Consider the following 15,753-nt stretch of genomic DNA (forward strand, 5'->3'; position numbering starts at 1 on the left):
GGTTAAAAAATCAGTCTTTGAAATGCTTTTTACTTCCTTTAAAAAAAAGTCATTTATTTATTTGAGAGGGATGACTTGTCACTAGGCTAAAAATCAACCCCTGAAATGCTCTTTTTTTTTTTTTTGAAAAAAATTATTTATTTGAGAGGGGGAGGGAGAGAGAGCACACATGTTCTTGTCCACTGATTCATCTGTAAATGCCCACAATGGCTGGGGAAGCCAGGAGCCGGGAACTCAATCCAGGTCTCCCACATGGGTGGCAAGGACTCAATTACTTGAGCCATCACTGCTGCCTCCCAGGGTCTGCATTAGCAGGAAGCTGGAATGGAGCCAGAGGGAGGAGTTGAACCGAGGTACTGCATTATGAGACTCGGGCATTTTGAGGGGAGTCTTAAGCACTGGGCAGAACTCCTGCCCCTGAAATGTTCTAATCTTCTTCCCTTTCATGGAATAAGCAGCACTTCTTCAGTGACTGTTTCCTTCCTCCCTAAGCTCCATTACTTAGTAGAACATTTCTTTCATTTGTTTTTGTTGTTTATTTTGGAGGAGAGTTTACTTCCTTAATCTGCTACAAATCCCTGACATAGGACCTCCCTTGTACTTACCGTAAGGTTCACACCCCTGCCCCCCTCTCTGTGATGCTGTTCCTGAAACCCACCCCTCACACAGAACCTGTGCGTGCCATCTGTTTCTAAATCCCCAGCACCTCTTCAGGATGCAGCACTTCCTGCACAGACATCAGCCATTTGCTGAGCAAATCCCATCTTTCCCCTTTTCCCAAACAGCTGACCACACCCTTCTCCCTGAAAGAGCCCTCACACACCCACCGCACGCTGGCGCTTTTCTGCAATGTTCAGTGAAAGGCCCAGATCTCTGAGCCAAAGAACTCTGGCCCCGACTGTCCCTGAGAACCCAACACAAGGCTGTGCTACTCACGTTTGCAGATGACCTTGTCGGACCACCGCTTGTTGGACTGGCAGATCAGCTGGGAAGAGCCATGCAGCTCGTAGCCCTTCCGGCAGCGAATGTCGCATCTGGAGCCCAGGGCTGTTTTGTAGTATCCTCCTTGAGGGGCCCTGCAGTACACATCCCCGTACTTCACCTTGAGGGGGGAGCACCAGGGGGTGTCTACAGGCAGCAGAAACAAAGGAGAGGAAAACCAGGATGTGACATGTGCAGATAATGCATGCTCTTACTCTCTCAGCCCCAGGCCAGCTGCGTTCCACATGTTAGACCTCCAAATCATGCTCATGTTCTTCCAGGTCTCTCTGGATAGGAAAGTCATGGTCATGGACTAGATGTCAGACACAGCTGAATATGAATCTGAGATCCTCTAAAAGTAGCTGTGTGATGTTGGACAAGTTACCTAACTTCTGTGAGTCAAATACCTATACTTATGCCAGAAGGCCATTATACAAGTGAGGACAAAACAACAATAAAAAAATGCATATCAAGGACCTTACACAGTGCTTAACACAGTACCTGTCCAATAAATGCTTGTTTTTTTGAAGTATTTCCTATAACTAGATGCATATTACTCTCTGGAGGGCAACTGATTATGATAATAATTATGATAATGTTGTGAACCCAAGCCCTAGCCATTCATACACAGTGGTAGTGTCAATAATTGCTTAGAACCATTGCTCTCCACAGGGAAGCAGTCTCTCCATGTTCAGATGCTCCCAACCATTCCTCATTTGGAGAGGGACACACTGCCCACCCGGCACACTTGCGGGCTGTTTTGTTTGTGGCTTCATAGTTGCCCGGAACTCATCTATGATGGCACTAATCAATCAGAGCCTCTCCTCTGCTGTGCCTTTGGCAGGTACTCTCTCAGATCCACAAATAGCTGGGTATGATTAGCTCCTTGAAGGGGAAAGCTCCTACAGTGGCCACTGCACCAATGTCCAACAAGAGATGGGGACCACTGACAACTCCTTCAAGCCTGCCAGGCTCTCAATCCTCTGAGCAAGAGCCATTTCCTTCCTGCTGCCTGGCTCCTCACGCCATCGGTGCTGTCAGTGAGTGGGATAAGTGCGCCATCATGTGGCCAGCGAGGAGGACACACCCTATTGTACTGTTGGAGGAATTTTTTTGAGGATGTTCTTCTCAGTCATGAAAACTGTCATGTCCAGGTCTCGTGGATACACTGCCTTCTGTTTTTAAAATTGTGTGATTTCACGTTCATGTTAGCTAATACTTTCTTTGTAAAATATCTGAGGATGACTGCAAGTGGGTCCTAAAACCAGGACTCAACTACAATGCCTTAGTCATTTTGGATAAAGGTGATATCCTGATGGCTTAACCTAAAGTTAATTAAATTCACTCATATGGATATAGACTTGCAGGAGTTCACATCAGGCCTATAGACCTTGCTTGAAAAAAATGTTCCTTCCTCTAAGGGTTTACACACACAGCTTGTATACACTCGTACTAACATTTATTTATTTGAGAGACAGAGAGATCTTCCATCTACTGGTGTGCTCAAGAAATGGCCACAGTGGACCGTGCTGGGGCAGGCTGAAGCTATGAGCCAGGAACTCCATCCTGACACATGGTATCAGGGCCCCAAGTACTTGAGTCATCTCCACTGCCTTCCCAGGCCCATTAGAAGGGAACTGGATCAGAAGTAAGGCAGTCAGGACTCAAATCAGTGCTCTGATATGAGATGCCGGCATCACAAGCAGTGGCTTAACCTGCTAAGTCACAATGCCAGCCCCCTTACTAAGACTTTTAAATGAGATAAAGTTGGACCCGAAGTAAGATACTAAAGAACATACACATCTCCCTCATTCTCTTATAAGTGGAAAAGAATTCTTGAGCCAATTTTAAATGTTTTGTTTAGTTTTTTTTTTTTTTTGGTGATGTCTCCAGATAAATTATGAAACTAAAAAATTTCAAGATTTACATGTAAGTGAGAAGCCCTTGGGGTATGTTTGCTTAGTACTGCCAAGCTGAGCATATTTCTTTATAATCAAAAATCTTTACCTTAAATTCTGGAAAGAGCCACAGACGTGTACCACTCAAGCAAAAGTGGGAATTGGAACCTACTGGTTTCTGTGACTCTTAGAGGAAATTTCTCTCCCTCCCTCTCTCTTTGTGCCCTTGTAACAGGAAAGATTAATTTACTGCTTCACCTTCAACACCCCTTACCCCCTTCATTCCACCTGCCCCGCTGACTGCTTTCCTCCTAGTTTTCCCGTCACCCTTGTTCCCCTTCTAGACCACAATGCTTCTGTGCTTTTCAGTCTCTAGTCTTCCTTCCATCTTGCCAGTTGGGTCCATGTTACTGCCTATTTCCCCATCAACTCACAGGCCAAACTGTGGGACCCTTGACTGAGGACTGAGTACATTTCAGGAAGAAAAAATGAAATTCTCCCCATTTGAGGTGGAAGAAGGATAATGAAGTGTGAGTGAACACGGGCAACCCTGAGTGTTGATGAAAACATAGTGAGGCGGTAGACTATGCTACACACAATACTGGGTAGAGATTCAACTGGGCATACATTCCAACTCCATCTTCTCCTAGTAACCCTGAGTAATTGTGTAAATGTGGGGGGAATCCAGGTACTTTATCTATAACATAGGAGTGGATTAAATGATTGTCAAGATCCCATCTAGCTTTCAAGCTGTAGGATTCAAACTTTGTCTCATTCCACTCCAGTTCAATATCATGCCCACCTCCTTATACCTTCTTTTGAGTGATAACTTGGGCAGTCTTTCATGATCCTTCCAGCTGAAGGCAAATCCTTTTTGCATTCTGGGTCCTGATGACAATTTTACTGGTATGAAAGCTGGAAGAATGTCCAACTCTCCAGTTGTTTATCACTCACATGTTGAAAAACACCCACACCCTCCAGCTTCAGGACTTTGCCATAAATTGAGGAGGGATGAAATTTTAGGGTGAACTAGTATGAAGCAGCATGCCCATAATTCTTAGCACATACTATCTCCTATCTCTTTTGTCTCCAGAAATGTACCCAATGCAATTAGCAGATTTTGCCCCATATTTTAAGTCTTCTAATTCTAGCAGTGCTGGCCACACACCCAAAAGCAGTGCTGTTGTCAGCATGGGACAGGGGAGGTGAATCTTGTTTTCATTTGTTTGCAAAAGGAATTCTTTTTGATTACTTCCCAAGACAAATCTTTGGAAGACATTTTGACGGTTTAACTGCTCTGCAGTGATCATAATTAAAATGTCGGTGGGTAAGTGGAATTTAAAGGGCATGCATGCACCATAAGTTAAAGTGAATTAACAAAAAGTTTAACATAAAGGTTTAGAAATAGGAAGTTCTTGTGCCACTTCTGTTAATATAGGACTTACTAAGGAGAAATCTAAATTGATTACTTAAGAAAGTCTTTTCATCTCCTTGGGCCAATGTGGTAAGCATTGCAGTTAAATGGAGTTCCTGGGGTAGGGAACTCATGCAGCAGACTAATGAGATGTCACTTAGCAAATTCTGGGTATGAGCCAAAACACCTGCTTAGACCCAAGGCTAACATCTGCTAGTTATGTGACTCTGAACAAGAGAACCTACCATCCATAATCCTTAGTCCTTTGATCCATAAACAGGGGACAATACTGACATATCTCTACATGCTTTCTCCCTTCTGCCAATTAGTGTGACTACATTATGGTATTCCAAGGAAAAGAATAAAACATGATGCCTGCCATAAACTGGGAGCACAATAAATGGTAGCTAAGTTTCACTTGCTTTCTTTTTTTACTTAATTTAATTTAGGAACACTTTGCATACTCTGCCAGATGCTAAGCGAATCTAGAGCTAAACACTTTCTTAATAATAGTTTGCTTCTACTCATGACTAGAGCCTAGGGAGATTACTGATGCCATAAACAAGAGTGTCAAATTGTTAAGTCAACAACAGGAGTCACTGTGTACTTACTCCTCATGTAGGATCTCTGTCCTTAATGTGCTGTCCAATGTGAATTAATGCTATAACTAGTACTGAAACAGTATTTTACACTTTATGTTCTGTGTGGGTGGGTGCAAACTGATGAAATCTTTACTTAATATATACTAAATCGATCTTCTGTACATAAAGATAATTGAAAATGAATCTTGATGTGAATGGAATGGGAGAGGGAGCAGGAGATGGGAGGGGTGCGTGTGGGAGGGAAGTTATTGGGGGGGGGGAAGCCATTGTAATCCATAAACTGTACTTTGGAAATTTATATTTACTAAATAAAAGTTTAAAAAAATCCCAAAGCAATAATAAAGAACTTTTAAGTTTAAAAAAAATAATTGTTTGCCTCTAACTTTTAAAACCAAGAAACTTCAAACACTTTTTAATTGCATAAACTTAAGGTGTACACATGTTTTGAAACATACATACATTGTGAAATAACCACAGGTAAGCAACTTAACTGACAGCAGAAACAATTTCCTAAGGAGAAGTCATTCAGACTTTTAGGGAAAGCCCATATTGGAGCCATCTGGTCTACTTTCCACCTTGTAATGCTGTGAATTGAGGATGGGAACAATGACGCAAGGACACTGGGTACCACCTGCTGTAGATATAAAGGGTCACCTCTACGTGCATGTGCTATAGGAAGATTTTTGAACAAAGGACTCAAAGAGGAAAAAAAAAAAAACAAGGTTTTTTTTAAGCCCTGGATTTGTTAAAAAGTTTTATGAATCAGAATATCTCCTTATCCTAAATATCTGACAAGTTTGTGCTTTGCTTGATTAACTCCTGAGGTTATGAAGATAGGATCTGCAGGTAGGAATGAGTATTTACATTCAGAAATCACAAGCAAATGTGGTGCTTAGTGGGAAACACATCTGAATATAGGCACCAGATTATATTAGAAAGATGATTCAATTGAGTGAAACACAGCTGGAGAACACTCGGCAGCCAAAGGCTGACCAGTACAACCCTGAGTTTCCTAGAGCTCAGACACACCACAACAGGCCTGGGCAGTGTCCTTCTGTAAGAATGTGGACAAATTTCCTGGGCAAAATGTCACCGTGAAACTTCATTAACCAATTTTCTTCAAAGTGTTTCTTCACTGTAAGAAGAACCAGATTCAGAGAGAAAGCATCTAAATTTAGCTTCATCTTTCCCAGGATTTCCTAAGCTTCAGAAAATCTACCATCAGTAGAAATATGTATGGACATACTTACCTGAGCCTGCATAGAAGCTTCTTGATTAGGCTTTTTATACCTACAGGCTGGTGTGGAAGGAAAGATGGCTGGAAATGTGTAGAGATGGAGTTATTTATCATCAAGTTAAGTAAGTTTCAATTGAGCAACACACTTTACTTTTCATTTCAGGAGTCATTCTAGGCTCGGAAACAGCACGATGAAATAAGCTTACGAAAATCAAGCTTTCTCATTCATCTCAGTACATTAGCAGCACTGGGTCCAGATTTGACCTTGGATTGTTTACTCTGGACGATTGTGGCCGTAATGTATCAATCAGGCAGAACTCACAGCTTGATTTTCACTTTCATCTGCTACAGCTTGCCTTTGCAGAAGTCAGGACAGCAAAGAAACTTCTGAGAATAAAATGACCATGGGGCGCTGAAAGACAGCACTTCAGAGGTTTCCAAATGCTTTTTGTTCACTTTCATTTGTTTTTCCTTTTGTTTCTTTTTGTTTTTGAATGGGAACATATATATATATATATACACACACACACACATATATATATATACATATATATATATACACATATATATATATTAATATGCTTTCCTTTCCTTGATGGGCAACTAGAATTTAAATGTGTTGTTGGTCACTTTATTACAGTCTGCTCCATAGGGCAAAAGGGAGAGTTCTCCTGGCATGAGCAGGTCCTCGTTAGCATGTAAGCAAAGCATTCACCTTTATATCTAGTGTGGGGATACCCGGCTTCATCATCTTCTAGCGGTGAGTCTCCCGATCCTACAATAAAAAAGAACAGAAACTGCAGCAAGAAAAGCCACATGACAGGGATGCACATTTCAAAGCACTGGTTTGGCGCAGTCCATGCAAGAGATGCTATTAGAATGCAGCTCCAAGAGCAAAAGCTTCCGTGGCCATTCATGAAGGGACACGGCACCTCTCAGAGTGAACCTGGCTGGGCTGAGACTGCCAGAGCCAATCAAAATGAGCCTCAAAATGTTTTGGAATCACCATAAGCCAAGTGCAATTCTGGAATAGGGAAAGGGAGAGAGAGTCAACTTCACTCTGAGAAGATGCCAATGTATACGAATCTCGTGCCAGGGAAAACGCAGTAAAATGTGTGTGACTCAGACACAGACCATAGTTTCTCCAGCAGTCAAAGAAAACCCCAAAAGAAGCGGGTGTTTATGGCACCTCAAACTGGTCTATCTTATGGAATGGATTTCGGTGGAGGAAAAGGAGGCAAATGACATGTCTTATGTTAATGACAAAAGACATGCAAAACTGCTTGATACATTTGTAGAAAATGAGTGCTGAAACAGGCAATCTGGAGATCTGAATGTTTATGTAGAATTTCTCACCAAGTCATGGCTTAAGAAAATTTTAAAAAATAGATCTTCATACTCATAAAAGCCACAGCGTCAGACAGAAAGTCTGATTATTATTTTCAAATTGAACTCATTTAGATGTTGCATTTGAATTGTTTTTAGAATATTACATAATGAATTCCACTGAGTGGTGGATCCTTAATTCTTGAAGTGGTAGCAGATCCCAGACTTACCTCTAGACTTCACAGTCTGGTCCCTGATCCTTGAGTTAGCACTACCTTGGTCACACATTCACCTGCAGGTACCAGCAACCATGACAGACAAGGACACACTGTACTATAAAGTTATTCAAATTTTCATGCAGAATGAGCTGTTCCACCAGTATTCCACATGAGAGATACAGAGTAGGGAAGCTGAAAGTGGGGAGGCTGGGGCCGGCGCTGTGACACAGCGGGTAGAGTCACCGCCTGAAGCGCCGGCATCCCATATGGGCGCTGGTTCTAGTCCTGGCTGCTCCTCTTCTGATCCAGCTCTCTGCTATGGCCTGGGAAAGCAGTAGAAGATGGCCCAAGTCCTTGGGGCCCTGCACCCACGTGGGAGACCCAGAAGAAGCTCCTGGCTCCTGGCTTTGGATCGGCACAGCTCCGACCATTGCAGCCAACTGGGGAGTGAACCATGGGATGGAAGACCTCTCTCTCTCTCTCCCTGCCTCAGCCTCTCTGTAACTCTGGCTTCCAAATAAAATAAATAAATCTAAAAAAAAAAGTGAAAGGTGAGGAGGCCACGATAGCTGGAATGTGTCCATTTGGAAAAGACTCCAATTCCCACCAGAAAAGTCCAGGTCTGTGTTCTACCTCGTTGCAGATTCCTGCACTTGGTCTCAGGCTACCCAAATCTGTACAGAGTTACAAACCAGTCATTGCTCCATATCAAAAACTGAACATGAAAACAATGCAACAACATGAATCAAACCCCTTGATCCAATCATGGAAATAATATAACTACATGTGAATCTTCAATCACCTGAATTAAACAAAAATAAAAACAAAACAAGCAGATCCAAGAGCAGCAAACTCCCCAAACCCCTTAGTCATACACACACGTACATATTCACACACTTACACACATATACACACATCTTTTCCCCACAGTGATCATCCTGATTAATCTGTATATAGTATTTATTATAAATGACTACTCATTCATTCCATGTTGTTCAAATGACAATTCCTTTCTGTATGAGTACTCTCTGGATAGCACCTCTTCACCAGCCTCCTATTTAGACAGTTTTTCAGGGGTCCAGTCTCAATATATACTCCTGACTATTTCTGGGCCATCTCACGTATTTGACTCAAACCATTCACCACGAAGTGATGACAAATCCATTATTCCCAGTAATCAACTTTTCCAAAACTCTAGACTTTTCAACAGTTTTCTGGATATTTCCATGCTCACACATAACCCATTCAAAACCAGATTCTTTTTCTATCATATCCGTGAATCCCCCAGTATTACCCATTTTAGCAAATAACATCACTTTCCAGCTAGTCTGCCACATTGAAAGATTTGAACTTTTTTTAAAAAAAGGTTTATTTATTTATTTGAAAGGCAGAGTCACAGAGAGGCAGAGGCAAGGAGAGAGAGAGGTCTTCCACCCGCTGGTTCACTCCCCAGATGGCCGCAATGGCTGGAGCTGGGAAGATCCAAAGCCAGGAGCCAGGAGCTTCTTCCAGGTCTCCCACACGGGTGCAGGGCCATCTTGCACTGCTTTCCCAGGCCATAGCAGAGAGCTGGATGGGAAATGGAGCAGCCGGGACTCGAACCAGCACCCACATGGGCTGCTGGCACTACAGGCAGTGGCTTTAGCTGCTACGCCACAGTGCTGCCCCCAAGTTTCAGCCTTTTATTTTGTCTTCCTCATCTACCAAATCTTTCAAATTGACTCTAGAAGTTGTTCTCAAATTTATGCCCAACTCTGCATTTCAACTGCATTTGTCAGTTAAAAACTCAGGCCAAAAGACTTGACAAAACCTTTGCAATACCCTCCTACCCCATCTGTCATTACCAGTCTCTGTTCACACTCCCAGTTTCCCCTTCTCTTTCCTAAAAAGCAAGATATCCTCGAAATTACCTTGGGCGTTAGTTTTCTGTTTCCTTTGCTGTTGTTGTTTGAGAGGGAAAGGGAGAAAGAGAGCAAGTTAATTCATTTCCCAAATACCCACAATGACCAGAAGCCAAGAACTCAACCGAAATCTCCTATCAGAATGGCAAGAACCCAATTATTTGAGCCATCACTGCTGCCTTCCTGGGTCTGCATTAGCAGGAAGCTGGAGTCAGGAGCCAGAGCTGGGAATCAGGTCCAGGCATTGCAATATGGGATACAAACTTCTTAACTGCTAGGCCAAAAGCCTGCTCCAGGAGTTAGACTTTCAAAGAAAAATCATATTCACTTGTACAGACAAACATGTTTGCCCAAGTTTCCATAGTTAAATCTACAGGCCTTGATATCTTATTTAAGGTACACTCAGTCTGGCTGCAATCTATGCAGACTTGCTCTCCAAACACTTCCATGACTTCAGAATTTCTGAGCCGCTGCTCCATACTCTTCCCTCAGAATGTCCTATTCTTTCACCTCTGCTTGGCAAAACCCTTGTCTCAAGTATCATTTCCATGACACCTTTCCTGACCCACAACCATTACAGCTTACGACAATTAAAAAAAAAAAAAAGCTTTCAACACACAAATGAGAAAACACATCAGGTACAAATGGACTAAAACAACGAAAAAATGTTCAAACTCAAAAATAAGAAACTATAAATTAAAAGCACTGAAACATTTTATAAACCTGTCATGATGCTATCAATTAAAACAAAACCTGAATACTGTTATATCAATATCAGAGCATCAGTGGTGATAATGTGTCTTACAATATAGATAATAATAACAGATGAGAAAAGTTCTGGGATGTCTAGGAACTCTGCACTATCCTCTCAACTTTTCTGTCAATCTAAAACTATTCGAAAATTTAAAATTAATTTCTTTAAAATAAATCACTGTACTAAACTCCCCAGAGATGGAGAACAGACTGGAACCCACCCTTCTCCGAACTTCTTTCACTACATTGGTACTTGGTGAATTACACTTAGGCTGTACTCACACAACCTCCAGCATCCTGCTCGATTAGGAGTAGTATAAATATGTGGTAATTATTTGAAGTATCATCTCCTTGAAAACTAGTTTTATGAGAAATAGAAGATATTTCAAGTGGCTCTGAGGCACAATGAAAATGAACATGCACTTTGACTAAATAGTAAATCCCAAGCTATTTAGAAGGGGGCTATTCCTCTCCTTAGTTTCCTTCAGTTCCCCACACCTGAGATCCCGTGCTGGGCTTGAAGAAGACAGCCATTCCCACAGGTCCTGGGGTAGGATGCACAGCACAGGCAGCTGCCTTGCGCAGTCTTGCAAGAGTATGTCTCCTGTTCAAAGAGGGCCCACGGGATTGACCTTTTCTACATTAAACAGAGTGACCAACAAGCCAAGATTCATAGTTCCCAGTCTGCCTGGGAATGCCGAGCAAAGCAGTCTCATTCCCCAGCAATCTCGTCTCCCCCCACATGCGTTAGCATCACTGTCCACAGCACTCAGTATTAACTATCTGCCATCAGCAGTTATCATTTCTTGGTGCCTATGCACAATATCCTAGCTGAACTAGACGTTCATAGTCTTGAGAGAAAGACATTTTCTCATGTATGCATTTGTAGGTGTTCAAATAATACGACCCACTGTTCAAAGCTTAGAATAGGAAATCCCAAATAGGTGTTTCAAGAAAATATAATGAGAAGCTTTCTACCAGATTCTTTGTGGAATAAAGTATCGTATATGTAAATATGCATGAACAAGCTATGCTGAACACTGCCTCGTCATACTCAGTTGCAGCTTCTTCCATATGTTCGCTTCTCTGTCCTTCAGATGCTGAAAGGGCAAACAGTACAGCTCCTAGCCTCCCTTAGCCCTCTGTTGTGGATGTGCCTACTTCAGAGATTTAGAAAATGAAAGAGAAAGAATTATTTTTTTCACAGTTGTGTACGCAGAAAGTGGGTTTCAGTGGATGTGAGCATTGGCAGCTGTGGGCTACCATAACCACTACCCCCCCCCATACCTTGTAGGGTACAGAACAAGTGATCTTGGCAATAGTGGTAGTCATACTATGAGTAGCTTCTAATCTTTGGGTGGCAGGAGTAGTTTCTGGCTTCTGGATTGAAACTGTGGTACCGTTTGACTTTAATGCAGACTTTCTGTCTGCCACTTCTCCAGTCCTTCTGATTTTTTATCTTATTTCTTGAATTAAATTCATTTTGTCTAAAATACCTAGGTGGAATTCTCTTTTCTACATTAAACCCTGACAGATATTTAAGCAGCTCAATTAAAAATGAGTGTATGGTTAGCAGTTTTCTCTTATTAACTGGACATTACCCTAACAGGGGGCACACTACTATCACCTACAAGCTTTTGAAGATGGCAAAGGAGACTTTTATGCAGATACGGATGAGTAGGGAGAAAAACAACTACTGGAGTAAAAATGTTGATTCTTTATTCTAATTGGAATACCTCGTAAGTTAAATACAAGAGGATTTCGGAGCAACTGAATCCACAGGAGCAAGGAAGCAACACATATTGAATACTTACGATATGTACCATGCTTGGCAATTTCTATGGACTGTCTCATTTAATCTATGCAATAACCACGGCAAGATAATATTATTATCTTAGATTCACAAGTAGCGAATGCTAAGCCTCAAAGGCCTTACATTGCTTGACCAAAGTTAAGCACCTAATAAATGGTAAATCAGAAATTCAAATCCTGTCTGCCTGACTTCCAAATCTATCATACCCTTTCTACTTTAAGTCTCACTGCCTTCTGCTCCTGCATTTTCAAACAAATGAGATAGCAGGCTTTGGAATCATTGATGGGAAACCAGAAATTGCAGTCAGAAGGATGCAACGGAAGAGTGAGTCCCCCAAAAAAACAAAATAACGGGTCTGTGTGACAGAAGCTACTGGTTGCTCGTCTGGCATCTCTCTCTTTCCTTTTTGCTAAAAAATCAGCAGGTTGTGTTCATCAGTAATGTACTCCTCCCCAGAGGATGAGCCATGATTCCCAATAAAACATTCATTCCCTTCTGCCAATAACTGCTCCAGGGCTAGGGAGCAATACAGACATGCAAGTCCGTATTGAGCAATGATAAGTAAAAAGAAGCCTGGTTTGGAGGGAGGGGACTTAAGGGAAGCCTGGTTTGGAGGGAGGGGACTTAAGGGAAAGATTTTTCCCCCTGAGAAAAGAGAGTACAAGGAGAAGACTCTTTGCCTCTTTCTGCCCTTCCTGTTTCAGAGGCTACCAGTCAGGCTGACCGTCTGAAGCTGCAGCAGCTCATTTTCAACCCTGAGGTTAGATGTCTCAGGAACCAAAATTTTCAACTCAGATGGGAAGAGTGAACAAACAACAAGGACCTGAAGTCTTTGACGTCCTCACGGGGTTAAATGACCTTTAGACACCTTCCCTCCATACTTCTTGTTGGGTCAACGATAAATATCCTCTTGGGTTTAAGCCACTGTAAGTAGCGTTTTTGTTACTTGCTGCTGAATGCATCCAAGTGGATTTATAAACAGATGAAAACTCTCCTGCCTAGCACTGATAAGAAATATAAAGAAGTACTAGAAAATTCCCTGTTTATATCCATCCAGAACCTTTACATCAACTTTAGAAAAGTATGATAACCAGTCTACAAATTGGACACCCTGCACAATACAGTAAGATCAAAGACAGACTCATTTATGTTCACCAGACTGTATTTACTAAAGCAGCAACGGAGATTCATGTATCATGACAGAAAGTTTTCTACAGGTTTAGAATGGGAAATAATAGAGTAGGGGGAATGAAGAAGGCAAGTTTCCTAGTAAACTCCTCTTTATTTACAACAGACCATCCCTTTAGAATTCTATTAATTGAGGCTTTGTTGTAACAAAACATTAATCACTCTGCATATGGTTCTGATTATCACTCTTTGGAAAGAATGCTTGGGTACTTCTTTTACACAAATACAAATTTTATGTTGGCCCAGAAATCAGAAACTCAGAGCCATGTAGAATTCTGTCCCTCAGTCATACCTGGAGCAATTCCACTTATAATTCTGCTTTCCTTGAAGAAACTTCTGGTTCTTTTTTTTTTTTTTTGAAGATTTATTTTATTCATTTGAAAGTCAGAGTTACACAGAGAGAGGAGAGACAGAGAGAGAGGTCTTCCATCTGCTGGTTCACTCCCCAGATGGCCGCAATGGCTGGAGCTGTGCCAATCTGAAGCCAGGAGCCAGAAGCTTCTTCCGGGTCTCCCACGTGGGTGCAGAGGCCCAAGGATTTGGGCCATCTTCTACTGCTTTCCCAGGACATAGCAGAGAGCTGGATCAGAAGTGAAGCAGCCGGGTTTCGAACCGGCGCCCATATGGGATGCTGGTGCTTTAGGCCAGTGCATTAACCCACTGCGCCACAGCACCAGCCCCTTGAAGAAACATCTTATAATTCACATATTTAAAAAGAAATAGCCATGCTTTTTTCCAGATTCTGAAGAATTGTCTTCCTGGACTACGGAATGTCACCCTTCCATTCTAAATGTCTAGGTGGATAAGATCACTGAGGCACCAAAGTAACTCTTAAGTAGTGTCTGCGACATGGATTGAAAATAAATCAGAAATCTAGATTCTGCAAGGCTACTAGAGTGTCCCTTCCATCACCTCATAACGTTTCTCATTGTAAGGTGGGGCAGAGGAGAGCTTTTTGAAACAAATGGAAAACTTTGCTAAAACTATATATCTCTTTATTGATTGTAATACATATCCCAAATAGGCAGATTTGCTGGTTCTATTATAGTTTTAGCCCTAGGGGTTGGGTTTAGTTTTTAGTTATTTTGAAGACAGTTCTGAAGTACTAATATTTTGTCAGAAAGTTTTAGTTTTCCCTGAATTGTCATTATTTTAAACACAATTTTAATCATATCAGAAATCAACATATTTAATAACAAATTGCAGGGCTGGAGTTGTGGTGTAAAGAGTAAAGCCACTGTCTGTGACTCCAGAATTCCATATTGGTGCCAGTTCATGTCCTGGCTGCTCCATTTCTGATCCCGTTCCATATTCATGGCCTGGGAAAAACATCAGAAAATGGTCCAAGTTCTTGGGCTCCTGCCACCCATGTGGGAGACCTGGAAGAATTTCCTGGCTCCTGACTTTGGCCTGGCTCAGCCCAGGACATTGTGGCCACTTGGAGAGTGAACCAGAGGATGGAGGACTTTTCTCTTTCTTTCTCTCTGTGTGTGTGTGTGTGTGTGTGTGTGTCTACCTCTTCTCTCCCTCTGACTTCCAATGAATAAATATTTTAAAAATAATAAACTGCATCATAAGTTTATACTGAAAGTCAATAGGGAAAGAAACTTCATTTTGCAGTAAGGATTTTTTTTTTTGACAGGCAGAGTGGACAGTGAGAGAGAGAGACAGAGAGAAAGGTCTTCCTTTGCCGCTGGTTCACCCTCCAATGGCCGCCGCGGCCGGCGCGCTGCGGCCGGCGCACCGCACTGATCCGATGGCAGGAGCCAGGAGCCAGGTGCTTCTCCTGGTCTCCCATGGGGTGCAGGACCCAAGCACCTGGGCCATCCTCCACTGCACTCCCTGGCCACAGCAGAGAGCTGGCCTGGAAGAGGGACAACCGGGACAGAATCCGGCGCCCCAACCGGGACTAGAACCCGGTGTGCCGGCACCGCAAGGCGGAGGATTAGCCTAGTGAGCCGCGGCGCCGGCCGCAGTAAGGATTCTTAACCTGAGTACCTAGAGCACTATCAAGTCAACGAGAGGGCTTCAGGGGCTCCACGAACACATGCAATTGATTATGGCTTTTGGTACACGAATACACTCTCCTGGGAGAGAAGTTGCTAGCTTTCAGTAGATTTTAGTAAGTGACTGTGATCTAGAAAAAAATGGACTCATTGTTTTATAGCATTCTATTGTATGAAGCATGTTAAAACATTTCCTGAAGAAATATACAGCATGTCCTTGATATCTGACTTTTGCTTGTATGGAAGAAGAGAGAACAATATATTTTTTAAAAGATTTGATTTATTTATTTATTTATCTATAACTCTACCTCTCAAATAAATAAAGAGAGGTAGAGACAGAGAAAGAGGTCTTCCATCTGCTGGTTCACTCCCCAAATGGCTGCAATGGCCAGAGCTGGGCCAATCAGGAGCCAGGA

The 15,753-nt window shown here is 42.3% G+C and overlaps 1 protein-coding gene across 2 annotated transcripts in view; it reads right to left on the reverse strand.

Moving 5' to 3' along the window:
- Window positions 1–15,753, reverse strand: part of SRPX (sushi repeat containing protein X-linked) — an 88,995-nt gene that overhangs the window by 29,069 nt on the left and 44,173 nt on the right. Inside the window, exons 2-3 of one of the 2 annotated variants that reach the window (XM_070066532.1) lie at window positions 6,848–6,907; window positions 937–1,128 (exon numbers count right to left, since the gene is read on the reverse strand). In XM_070066532.1, the coding sequence (XP_069922633.1) occupies window positions 937–1,128; window positions 6,848–6,907 (252 nt within the window). The remainder of the gene's footprint in view (window positions 1–936; window positions 1,129–6,847; window positions 6,908–15,753) is intronic. The other variant, XM_070066533.1, reaches the window with a different exon arrangement.

This window comes from Oryctolagus cuniculus, chromosome X, assembly GCF_964237555.1.
Source record: "Oryctolagus cuniculus chromosome X, mOryCun1.1, whole genome shotgun sequence".
Taxonomy (NCBI): domain Eukaryota; kingdom Metazoa; phylum Chordata; class Mammalia; order Lagomorpha; family Leporidae; genus Oryctolagus; species Oryctolagus cuniculus.